Source organism: Oncorhynchus gorbuscha, unplaced genomic scaffold (genome assembly GCF_021184085.1).
Source record: "Oncorhynchus gorbuscha isolate QuinsamMale2020 ecotype Even-year unplaced genomic scaffold, OgorEven_v1.0 Un_scaffold_1852, whole genome shotgun sequence".
In the NCBI taxonomy this organism is placed as follows: Eukaryota; Metazoa; Chordata; class Actinopteri; order Salmoniformes; family Salmonidae; genus Oncorhynchus; species Oncorhynchus gorbuscha.
This window is the reverse complement of record NW_025746517.1, coordinates 21366-34536: the sequence shown is the minus strand read 5'-3', so window position 1 is coordinate 34536 and position 13171 is coordinate 21366. Positions and strand designations below refer to the sequence as shown.

Below are 13171 nucleotides of genomic sequence, written 5' to 3'. Positions count from 1 at the left end.
ACAGGCCCATAGGTATCAGTGGAGATGTCCCTGGACGAATGACTAATGAACAGGTCCATGGGTATCAGTGGAGATGTCCCTGGACTAATGGACAGGTCCATGGGTATCAGTGGAGATGTCCCTGTACTAATGACTAATGAACAGGTCCATGGGTATCAGTGGAGATGTCCCTGGACTAATGACTAATGAACAGGTCCATAGGTATCAGTGGAGATGTCCCTGGACTAATGACTAATGAACAGGTCCATGGGTATCAGTGGAGATGTCCCTGGACTAATGACTAATGAACAGGTCCATGGGTATCAGTGGAGATGTCCCTGGACTAATGACTAATGAACAGGTCCATGGGTATCAGTGGAGATGTCCCTGGACTAATGACTAATGAACAGGTCCATGGGTATCAGTGGAGATGTCCCTGGACTAATGGACAGGCCCATGACTATCAGTGGAGATGTCCCTGGACTAATGAACAGGTCCATAGGTATCAGTGGAGATGTCCTTGGACTAATGAACAGGTCCATAGGTATCAGTGGAGATGTCCCTGGACTAATGACTAATGAACAGGTCCATGGGTATCAGTGGAGATGTCCCTGGACTAATGAACAGGTCCATGGGTATCAGTGGAGATGTCCCTGGACTAATGAACAGGTCCATGGGTATCAGTGGAGATGTCCCTGGACTAATAAACAGGTCCATAGGTATCAGTGGAGATGTCCCTGGACTAATGAACAGGTCCATGGGTATCAGTGGAGATGTCCCTGGACTAATGAACAGGTCCATGGGTATCAGTGGAGATGTCCCTGGACTAATGAACAGGTCCATGGGTATCAGTGGAGATGTCCCTGGACTAATGGACAGGCCCAAACTATCAGTGGAGATGTCCCTGGACTAATGAACAGGTCCATAGGTATCAGTGGAGATGTCCCTGGACTAATGAACAGGTCCATAGGTATCAGTGGAGATGTCCCTGGACTAATGACTAATGGACAGGCCCATAGGTATCAGTGGAGATGTCCCTGGACTAATGACTAATGAACAGGCCCATAGGTATCAGTGGAGATGTCCCTGGACTAATGAACAGGTCCATGGGTATCAGTGGAGATGTCCCTGGACTAATGACTAATGAACAGGTCCATGGGTATCAGTGGAGATGTCCATGGACTAATGAACAGGCCCATGGGTATCAGTGGAGATGTCCCTGGACTAATGGACAGGTCCATGGGTATCAGTGGAGATGTCCCTGGACTAATGACTAATGAACAGGTCCATGGGTATCAGTGGAGATGTCCCTGGACTAATGACTAATGAACAGGTCCATGGGTATCAGTGGAGATGTCCCTGGACTAATAAACAGGTCCATAGGTATCAGTGGAGATGTCCCTGGACTAATGACTAATGAACAGGTCCATGGGTATCAGTGGAGATGTCCCTGGACTAATGACTAATGAAGAGGCCCATGGGTATCAGTGGAGATGTCCCTGGACTAATGGACAGGCCCATGGGTATCAGTGGAGATGTTCCTGGACTAATGGACAGGCCCATGGGTATCAGTGGAGATGTCCCTGGACTAATGGACAGGTCCATAGGTATCAGTGGAGATGTCCCTGGACTAATGGACAGGCCCATGGGTATCAGTGGAGATGTTCCTGGACTAATGGACAGGCCCATGGGTATCAGTGGAGATGTCCCTGGACTAATGGACAGGCCCATAGGTATCAGTGGAGATGTCCCTGGACTAATGGACAGGCCCATAGGTATCAGTGGAGATGTCCCTGGACTAATGGACAGGTCCATGGGTATCAGTGGAGATGTCCCTGGACTAATGACTAATGGACAGGCCCATGGGTATCAGTGGAGATGTCCCTGGACTAATGGACAGGTCCATAGGTATCAGTGGAGATGTCCCTGGACTAATGACTAATGAACAGGCCCATAGGTATCAGTGGAGATGTCCCTGGACTAATGGACAGGCCCATAGGTATCAGTGGAGATGTCCCTGGACTAATGACTAATGGACAGGCCCATGGGTATCAGTGGAGATGTCCCTGGACTAATGGACATGGCCAGGTCATGTTATTGTTCATCATAACAGGAAGTTCTGTGTTGAATCCTAACTTGGGACCAAGGTTGTTATGGTAACTTCCCCAAAAAGTCCCTGTTTTCCATAAATCGTGGAGTTTTCATGGAATTCCTTGGGAATTAGTGGGAAGTCAGGGAATCCTCTAACCAGGATATTCTGGAAAACCAGTGAATTTTGTAAAATCTGTCAGAATGTTTCCTTTCTGTGACCAGTGTGTTGAAATCCTCCAACAGATAGACACCCCCCCATGACAACAGCAGGATCTGAGTGGGTTCTGGCCAACCTCAATGTGTCTGGCTATTACAGGGTTAACTACGACATGGACAACTGGGAACGACTCCTCAACCAGCTCACCACAGACCACACGGTCAGTATACGTTATTAATCCAATCGTATGTGGGTATTGCCAATCAGAGTACGATTCCATATGACGCAATGTAACATCAGAACTTCTGTGTGCAGGTCATTCCTTTAATTAACAGAGCTCAAATAGTGGACGATGCCTTTAATCTGGCCAGGTAAAGCTCTTTCTTACCCCCCCCACCTACTGTATTACCTGGTGAACTGTGTGGAAGCTGGAAGCTGATGCGGTTGTGGTGTCATATTGTTGTGTGTTTCCAGGGCCAAGGTGATCAACACGACATTAGCTCTGAGGACCACCAGGTAACTAGAGTAATATATTCTACTATACAGATTTTTTTATATATTTTTTATTTATTTCACCTTTATTTAACCAGGTAGGCTAGTTGAGAACAAGTTCTCATTTGCAACTGCGACCTGGCCAAGATAAAGCATAGCAGTGTGAACAGACAACACAGAGTTACTCATGGAGTAAACAATTAACAAGTCAATAACACAGTAGAAAAAAATGGGCAGTCTATATACAATGTGTGCAAAAGGCATGAGGAGGTAGGCGAATAATACAATTTTGCAGATTAGCACTGGAGTGATAAATGATCAGATGGTCATGTACAGGTAGAGATATTGGTGTGCAAAAGAGCAGAAAAGTAAATAAATAAAAACAGTATAAAAACAGTATGGGAATGAGGTAGGTGAAAATGGGTGGGCTATTTACCTATAGACTATGTACAGCTGCAGATGATATATTACCAGGTACCTGTTTCAGGAGAGAGACTACATCCCCTGGGAGTCAGTTCTTATATTATATATTACCAGGTACCTGTCTCAGGAGAGAGACTACATCCCCTGGGAGTCAGCTCTCAGGAATCTCAACTACTATATCCTCATGTTCGACCGTGGACAGGCATACGGGGTGCTACAGGTGGGTTCTCACTATAATATGATATATCATTCATTTACATTTGCAAAAGATCTGTCGTCCCCCTAAATTCTCATGGTTTTCCAGAAATCCTGTTGGAAGGATTACAGATTCCCTGCAAAACCCGGGAATGTTTGAAAAGGTTACTGTAATTCTGCTACCCTAAATATACAATATACTATAGTAATAATATGATTTAGTCTGAAATATTGGCCTCTAGTGACAGACATGCAGCTCTAGTATCATGTTGAACTGAACATAGTTTTCGTACGTAAGAAAAGGACAGAACAGCTTACAACATGACATTATTTGTCTCACAGGCGAATACAACCACAATATAATCAGATCAGTATGTTCTCTGGAATACTGGAGGCTGATGACAATTGTGAAACACTGCTATTATTGACTATGGTTGTAGTGCATGAGAAAATGACAACAACAACAACACACAGAGGACATAGAGGACGTAACAAAGATCAACATGTCTGATTGGATCATACTGTACTTCTCCCAGGCTTAGCAGAAACAACAGGTCTGATTGGTTCATACTGTACTTCTCTCAGGCTTAGCAGAATCAACAGGTCTGATTGGTTCATACTGTACTTCTCTCAGGCTTAGCAGAATCAACAGGTCTGATTGGTTCATACTGTACTTCTCTCAGGCTTAGCTGAAACAACAGGGCTGATTGGTTCATACTGTACTTCTCTCAGGCTTAGCAGAATCAACAGGGCTGATAGGTTCATACTGTTTGTCTCCCAGGGTTACCTGAAACAACAGGGCTGATTGGTTCATACTGTTTGTCTCCCAGGGTTACCTGAAGATGCAGATCACCCCCCTGTTTGAGTACTTCAGGACCATAACAGTTGATTGGACCAGAGTCCCCACTGGACACAACGACCAGTAACAACTCTGCTTTTCAAATTAAATGTTATTTTAAACTAATTAAGATACATAATTGTATTTGTAAATATATCTTTCTGTCGCTTCTCTTACAACAGTAAATACACATTATCGGTCTGTTTTCAAAAGGAGTGCACTACATAGGGAATAGGGTGCTATTTGGGATGAACCCTTAGATATTACCATCATGTGTTGTAGGCCGTTCCACAGCCCTGTCCCTCTTGTCTCTCCTATCTCTCAGATACAACCAGATCAACGCCATATCTTTTGCGTGTCGTATGGGAGTGGAGCGCTGCAGGGTTCTCACCAGCGATTGGTTCAGAGAGTGGATGCTGAACCCAGACCACAACCCGTGAGTACGAAGCACAATTATTTGGGTTTCCATATCCTGGGTCTTTCCCAAACTTCCCAGGTTTACCAGAAATCCCAGCTGAAGGATTCCTGGAATCAGGAAGGAATAAGTAGGAAAACTGGGACTCCTCCAACTGGTAATTATGGGAAAAGTATACCAGAAACCCTAAGGATGTTTAGAATTAACGTGATTGTTTTCCTTCTCTTCAATGATGCTGATTTTGTGTTTATGCAACTCTTTATGGACAGGATTCACCCCAACCTGAAGACAACAGTGTACTGTAACGCTATCGCAGCAGGAGGGGTGGCGGAATGGGACTTTGCCTGGCAGATGTTCAAGAACGCCACAGTAGCCACAGAGGCTGCCAAGCTGAGGTCCTCCCTGGCCTGTACTAAGGTCCCATGGCTGCTGAACAGGTAGGTACAGAGGCTGCCAAGCTGAGGTCCTCCCTGGTCTGTACTAAGGTCCCTGCTGAACAGGTAGGTACAGAGGCTGCCAAGCTGAGGTCCTCCCTGGTCTGTACTAAGGTCCCTGCTGAACAGGTAGGTACAGAGGCTGCCAAGCTGAGGTCCTCCCTGGCCTGTACTAAGGTCCCCTGCTGAACAGGTAGGTACAGAGGCTGCCAAGCTGAGGTCCTCCCTGGTCTGTACTAAGGTCCCCTGCTGAACAGGTAGGTACAGAGGCTGCCAAGCTGAGGTCCTCCCTGGTCTGTACTAAGGTCCCTGCTGAACAGGTAGGTACAGAGGCTGCCAAGCTGAGGTCCTCCCTGGTCTGTACTAAGGTCCCTGCTGAACAGGTAGGTACAGAATCCTCAGCAGGAGCTAACACTCAGAACCACTTCATACCTAATGGTCACTGTAAAACAATGCTTTCCCTTCTCCGTCCACATCATTGTGTATTCATACCTAATGGTCACTGTAAAGCAATGCTTTCCCTTCTCTGTCCACATCATTGTGTATTCATACCTAATGGTCACTGTAAAACAATGCTTTCCCTTCTCCGTCCACATCATTGTGTATTCATACCTAATGGTCACTGTAAAACAATGCTTTCCCTTCTCCGTCCACATCATTGTGTATTCATACCTAATGGTCACTGTAAAGCAATGCTTTCCCTTCTCTGTCCACATCATCGTGTATTCATCCTCCACGTGTTGATCCGTCTCACTGGTTTACAACAGGAAAAGACACGTGTCCTCACCTGTCTAAGTGTTATTTGGAGATGGTTCACTCTGTAACTCGAAAGGGTCATTTTAAGATGGCAGTCATTTTGGCGCAGTGACTCACTCACTACCCAAAACAGATGCAACTGGTTTCAAGTGGCTAAGACAAGTCATTTGATCTCCTACTGCTATCTAGTGGACAGATTGGGAATGAGACGGGGGATATATTTACATCAATAGATAGGTAGAGATTTCCTCTTTCTCCTCATGTGCCTCCAGAGAGTATTCATACCCCTTCGTCCACATGTTGTTGTTACAGACAGAATTCAAAATGAATTAAAGATTGATTTGTTTCTCACCCATCTACACACAATACCCCACAATGACATTTACATAAGAATTCACACCCCTGAGTCAATGCATGTTAGAATCATCTTTGGCAGCGATTACAGCTGTGTGTCTTTACGGGTAAATGTCTAAGAGCGATTACAGCTGTGTGTCTTTATGGGTCTCTAAGAGCGATTACAGCTGTGTGTCTTTACGGGTAAATATCTAAGAGCGATTACAGCTGTGTGTCTTTATGGGTAAATCTCTAAGAGTGATTACAGCTGTGTGTCTTTATGGGTAAATGTCTAAGAGCGATTACAGCTGTGTGTCTTTACGGGTAAATGTCTAAGAGCGATTACAGCTGTGTGTCTTTATGGATAAATATCTAAGAGCGATTACAGCTGTGTGTCTTTATGGGTAAATATCTAAGAGCGATTACAGCTGTGTGTCTTTATGGGTAAATATCTAAGAGCGATTACAGCTGTGTGTCTTTATGGGTAAATATCTAAGAGCGATTACAGCTGTGTGTCTTTATGGGTAAATATCTAATAGCGATTACAGCTGTGTGTCTTTATGGGTAAATATCTAAGAGCGATTACTGCTGTGAGTCTTTATGGGTCTCCAAGAGCGATTACAGCTGTGTGTAGAGCTTTCCACACCTGGTTTGAAAAACATAATTCCTCTTTGATATTATGGGATATTGTGTGTGGGCCAGTGGCAAAACAATCTAAATGTAATTGACTTTAAATTCAGCCTGTAACACAACAACATTTGTAAAAAGTCAAGGAGTGTGAATACTTTCTGAAGGTACTGTATATCATTCCTGCATGAGAACAATTATTCCTCTAAAAGTAAAAATAAAATCACAAGCCCTGCGCTTTTAAAAGGCTGTGTTTGTGCATGTTTAGAGCAACACCATTAGGTAAAAAATCAGACTTATCGATTCATCAGAATCCCACTCGAGATGATTCACAAATTCCTGTTTTGTGTTGAAACAGGTATCTGGATTATTCCCTGGATCCAGCTAAGATCCGAAAGCAGGACTGCACCTCCACCATCAACTACATCGCTGGTAACGTGGTGGGGATGCCCCTGGCCTGGGACTTCATCAGGGCTAGGTGGAACTACATCTATACAGAGTAAGTCATCAGGGCTAGGTGGAACTACATCTATACAGAGTAAGTCATCAGGGCTAGGTGGAACTGCATCTATGCAGAGTAAGTCATCAGGGCTAGGTGGAACTACATCTATACAGAGTAAGTCATCAGGGCTAGGTGGAACTACATCTATACAGAGTAAGTCTAGGTGGAACTGTAAGTCGCTCTGGATAAGAGCGTCTGCTAAATGACTTAAATGTAAATGTAAATGTAAACTACATCTATACAGAGTAAGACATCAGGGCTAGGTGGAACTACATCTGTACAGAGTAAGTCTAGATGGAACTACATCTATACAGAGTAAGTAATATATAATAATATAATAATAATATAATAATAATATATAATAATAATATAATAATATAATAATAATAATATATGCCATTTAGCAGATGCTTTTATCCAAAGCGACTTACAGTCATGTGTGCATACATTCTACGTATGGGTCGAATCGAACCCACTACCCTGTCGTTACAAGCGCCATGCTCTACCAACTGAGCTACAGAAGGACTTGGTGGAACTACATCTACACAGAGTAAATCTAGGCGAAACTACATCTATACAGAGTAAGTCTAGGTGGAACTACATCTATACAGAGTAAGTCATCAGGGCTAGGTGGAACTACATCTATACAGAGTAAGTCTAGGTGGAACTACATCTATACAGAGTAAGTCATCAGGGCTAGGTGGAACTACATCTGTACAGAGTAAGTCTAGGTGGAACTAAATCTATACAGAGCAAGTCTAGATGGAACTACATCTATGCAGAGGAAGTCATCAGGGCTAGGTGGAACTACATCTATACAGAGTAAGTCATCAGGGCTAGGTGGAACTACATCTGTACAGAGTAAGTCTAGGTGGAACTACATCTATACAGAGTAAGTCTAGATGGAATTACATCTATGCAGAGGAAGTCATCAGGGCTAGGTGGAACTACATCTATACAGAGTAAGTCATCAGGGCTAGGTGGAACTACATCTGTACAGAGTAAGTCTAGGTGGAACTACATCTATACAGAGTAAGTCATCAGGACTAGGTGGAACTAAATCTATGCAGAGTAAGTCATCAGGGCTAGGTGGAACTACATCTATACAGAGTAAGTCATCAGGGCTAGGTGGAACTACATCTATACAGAGTAAGTCTAGGTGGAACTACATCTATGCAGAGTAAGTCTAGGTGGAACTACATCGAGGCAGAGGAAGTCTAGGTGGAACTACATCTATACAGTGTATGTCTATGTGGAACTACATCTATACAGAGTAAGTCATCAGGGCTAGGTGGAACTACATCTATACAGTGTAAGTCTAGGTGGAACTGCATCTATGCAGAGTAAGTCTAGGTGGAACTACATCTATACAGTGTAAGTTTAGGTGGAACTACATCTATACAGAGTAAGTCTAGGTGGAACTACATCTATACAGAGTAAGTCTAGGTGGAACTACATCTATGCAGAGTAAGTCTAGGTGGAACAACATCTGTACAGAGTAAGTCTAGGTGGGGCTATATCTATACAGAGTAAGTCTAGGTGGAACTACATCTATGCAGAGTAAGTCTAGGTGGGGCTATATCTATACAGAGTAAGTCTAGGTAGAACTACATCTATGCAGAGTAAGTCTAGGTGGAACTACATCTATGCAGAGTAAGTCTAGGTGGAACTACATCTATGCAGAGTAAGTCTAGTTGGAACTACATCTATACAGAGTAAGTCTAGGTGGAACTACATCTATGCAGAGTAAGTCTAGGTGGAACTACATCTGTACAGAGTAAGTCTAGGTGGAACTACATCTATACAGTGTAAGTTTAGGTGGAACTACATCTATACAGAGTAAGTCTAGGTGGAACTACATCTATACAGAGTAAGTCTAGGTGAAACTACATCTATACAGAGTAAGTCTAGTTGGAACTACATCTATGCAGAGTAAGTCTAGGTGGAACTACATCTATACAGAGTAAGTCTAGGTGGAACTACATCTGTACAGAGTAAGTCTAGGTGGAACTACATCTATGCAGAGTAAGTCTAGGTGGAACTACATCTATACAGAGTAAGTCTAGGTGGAACTACATCTATGCAGAGTAAGTCTAGGTGGAACAACATCTGTACAGAGTAAGTCTAGGTGGGGCTATATCTATACAGAGTAAGTCTAGGTGGAACTACATCTATGCAGAGTAAGTCTAGGTGGGGCTATATCTATACAGAGTAAGTCTAGGTAGAACTACATCTATGCAGAGTAAGTCTAGGTGGAACTACATCTATGCAGAGTAAGTCTAGGTGGAACTACATCTATACAGTGTAAGTCTAGGTGGAACTACATCTATGCAGAGTAAGTCTAGGTGGAACTACATCTGTACAGAGTAAGTCTAGGTGGAACTACATCTATGCAGAGTAAGTCTAGGTGGAACTACATCTGTACAGAGTAAGTCTAGGTGGAACTACATCTGTACAGAGTAAGTCTAGGTGGAACTACATCTATGCAGAGTAAGTCTAGGTGGAACTACATCTATACAGAGTAAGTCTAGGTGGAACTACATCTATGCAGAGTAAGTCTAGGTGGGGCTATATCTATACAGAGTAAGTCTAGGTAGAACTACATCTATGCAGAGTAAGTCTAGGTGGAACTACATCTATGCAGAGTAAGTCTAGGTGGAACTACATCTATACAGTGTAAGTCTAGGTGGAACTACATCTATGCAGAGTAAGTCTAGGTGGAACTACATCTGTACAGAGTAAGTCTAGGTGGAACTACATCTATGCAGAGTAAGTCTAGGTGGAACTACATCTGTACAGAGTAAGTCTAGGTGGAACTACATCTGTACAGAGTAAGTCTAGGTGGAACTACATCTGTACAGAGTAAGTCTAGGTGGGGCTATTGGACATCATGTAACTGTGAACATGTATCAGAGAAACTGATGTTTATTCACTAAGATAATAATAATCCATCTCTGTACCTGGCAGATATGGTGCTGGATCCTTCTCATTCTCTAACCTCATCAACGGAGTGACCAGGAGATTCTCTACTGACTTTGAGCTGAAGCAGGTTGGTACTGTGGCCTTGAGCTGAATCAGGGCTGTCCAACCCTGTTCCTGGAGAGCTTACCCTCCTGTAAGGTTTTCATCCTAACCCTGTTCCTGGAGAGCTACCCTCCTGTAAGGTTTTCAAAGGGGTGAAAACCTGGGGTGAAACCTACATTACGGTAGCTCTCCAGGAACAGGGTTGGAGTTAAAACCTACAGGACGGTATCTCTACAGGAACAAGGTTGGAGTTAAAATCTACAGGACAGTATCTCTCCAGGAACAGGGTTGAGCAGCCCTGGGCTGTGTGGAACTACATCTACGCAGAGTAAGTCTAGGTGGAACTACATCTATACAGAGTAAGTCTAGGTGGAACTACATCTACACAGAGTAAGTCTAGATGGAACTACATCTATACAGAGTAAGTCATCAGGGATAGGTGGAACTACATCTATACAGTGTACGTCTAGGTGGAACTACATCTATACAGAGTAAGTCTAGGTGGAACTACATCTACACAGAGTAAGTCTAGGTGGAACTACATCTATACAGAGTAAGTCTAGGTGGAACTACATCTATACAGAGTAAGTCATCAGGGATAGGTGGAACTACATCTATACAGTGTACGTCTAGGTGGAACTACATCTATACATAGTAAGTCTAGGTGGAACTACATCTACACAGAGTAAGTCTAGGTGGAACTACATCTATACAGAGTAAGTCTAGGTGGAACTACATCTATACAGAGTAAGTCCAGGTGGAACTACATATATGCAGAGTAAGACTAGGTGGAACTACATCTATGCAGAGTAAGTCTAGGTGGAACTACATCTATACAGAGTAAGTCATCAGGGCTAGGTGGAACTACATCTATAAAGAGCAAGTTATCAGGGCTGAATGGATGAATGGATGGATGGTCTGTTTGTTGGGGGGGGTTTACAGATACAGTTTAATAAGGTATAAATTAGACTAGAGGTATATGTATGGATGGATGGTCTGTTTGTTGGGGGGTGGTTACAGATACAGTTTAATAAGGTATAAATTAGACTAGAGGTATATGAATGGATGGATGGTCTGTTTGTTGGGGGGGTTACAGATACAGTTTAATAAGGTATAATTTAGACTAGAGGTATATGTATGGATGGATGGTCTGTTTGTTGGGGGGGTTACAGATACAGTTTAATAAGGTATAAATTAGACTGGAGGTATATGTATGGATGGATGGTCTGTTTGTTGGGGGGGGTTTACAGATACAGTTTAATAAGGTATAATTTAGACTAGAGGTATATGTATGGATGGATGGTCTGTTTGTTGGGGGGGCAGAGCTTGTTTTCCTCCATCTCAAATGAGTTAGAAACTACAACATTGTTGAGTCAGTATTGTGATTTCTACCATGTTTCTATAATTGCAGCTGAAGCAGTTTAAAGAGGACAATGCCCGTGTGGGGTTTGGCTCGGGGACGCTGGCTCTGGAGCAGGCTATTGAGAGGACTACGGCCAACATCAAATGGGTGGCGGAGAACCAGGAGCATGTTGTGAAGTGGTTGGCCAATGAATGTACGTGAAATACCCCCACTACAGCACCGTGCGACCAGGCCAATGGTGTTACTGCTTACTGAACCATCAGGGATATACAGACTGTATTAAACAGACCACAAACATGGGGCTGTGTGTCCCAAATGGAACCCTATTCCCTGTATAGCGTGCTACATAGGGCTCTGTTTAAAAAGAGTGCACTCCATAGGGAAAAGGGAGCCATTTGGGACAGAGATGTGCTGTATAATGATGAATGGACCAAAATCATGTTGTTACTTTAATCATGTGCATCCATTTTGAATTGTCAGTTTTTCATGTTCTCATGTTAATGTCTGCCAATAAACGCTCAGTTAATATCGTCAGTTTTCAATCTCCACAATATGTTCCTGGTCTTTACCTTCAGTTTCCAATCTCCACAATATGTTCCTGCTCTTTACCTTCAGTTTCTCCCCAATATGTTCCTGCTCTTTACCTTCAGTTTCCAATCTCCACAATATGTTCCTGCTCTTTACCTTCAGTTTCCAATCTCCACAATATGTTCCTGCTCTTTACCTTCAGTTTCTCCACAATATGTTCCTGCTCTTTACCTTCAGTTTCTCCACAATATGTTCCTGCTCTTTACCTTCAGTTTCCAATCTCCACAATATGTTCCTGCTCTTTACCTTCAGTTTCCAATCTCCACAATATGTTCCTGCTCTTTACCTTCAGTTTCTCCACAATATGTTCCTGCTCTTTACCTTCAGTTTCTCCACAATATGTTCCTGCTCTTTACCTTCAGTTTCTCCCCAATGTGTTCCTGCTCTTTACCTTCAGTTTCTCCCCAATGTGTTCCTGCTCTTTACCTTCAGTTTCTCCACAATATGTTCCTGCTCTTTACCTTCAGTTTCTCCACAATATGTTCCTGGTCTTTACCTTCAGTTTCCAATCTCCACAATATGTTCCTGGTCTTTACCTTCAGTTTCCAATCTCTCCAATATGTTCCTGCTCTTTACCTTCAGTTTCTCCCCAATATATTCCTGCTCTTTACCTTCAGTTTCCAATCTCCCCAATGTGTTCCTGCTCTTTACCTTCAGTTTCTCCACAATATGTTCCTGCTCTTTACCTTCAGTTTCTCCACAATATGTTCCTGCTCTTTACCTTCAGTTTCCAATCTCCACAATATGTTCCTGCTCTTTACCTTCAGTTTCCAATCTCCACAATATGTTCCTGCTCTTTACCTTCAGTTTCCAATCTCCACAATATGTTCCTGGTCTTTACCTTCAGTTTCCAATCTCCACAATATGTTCCTGCTCTTTACCGTCAGTTTCCAATCTCCACAATATGTTCCTGGTCTTTACCTTCAGTTTCCAATCTCCACAATATGTTCCTGC

General features: G+C 43.1%; 1 protein-coding gene across 1 annotated transcript in view; it reads left to right on the top strand.

The window, feature by feature from the left end:
* Positions 1 to 12159, top strand: part of LOC124024433 (aminopeptidase N-like) — a 79179-nt gene extending 67020 nt beyond the window's left edge. The window contains exons 12-21 of the mRNA XM_046338326.1: positions 2314 to 2447; positions 2543 to 2598; positions 2702 to 2743; positions 3257 to 3362; positions 4168 to 4259; positions 4501 to 4611; positions 4860 to 5027; positions 7099 to 7239; positions 10210 to 10291; positions 11678 to 12159. Coding sequence (XP_046194282.1) covers positions 2314 to 2447; positions 2543 to 2598; positions 2702 to 2743; positions 3257 to 3362; positions 4168 to 4259; positions 4501 to 4611; positions 4860 to 5027; positions 7099 to 7239; positions 10210 to 10291; positions 11678 to 11830 — 1085 coding nt within the window. The 3' untranslated portion in view covers positions 11831 to 12159. The remainder of the gene's footprint in view (positions 1 to 2313; positions 2448 to 2542; positions 2599 to 2701; positions 2744 to 3256; positions 3363 to 4167; positions 4260 to 4500; positions 4612 to 4859; positions 5028 to 7098; positions 7240 to 10209; positions 10292 to 11677) is intronic.
* Positions 12160 to 13171: the final 1012 nt, after the last annotated feature.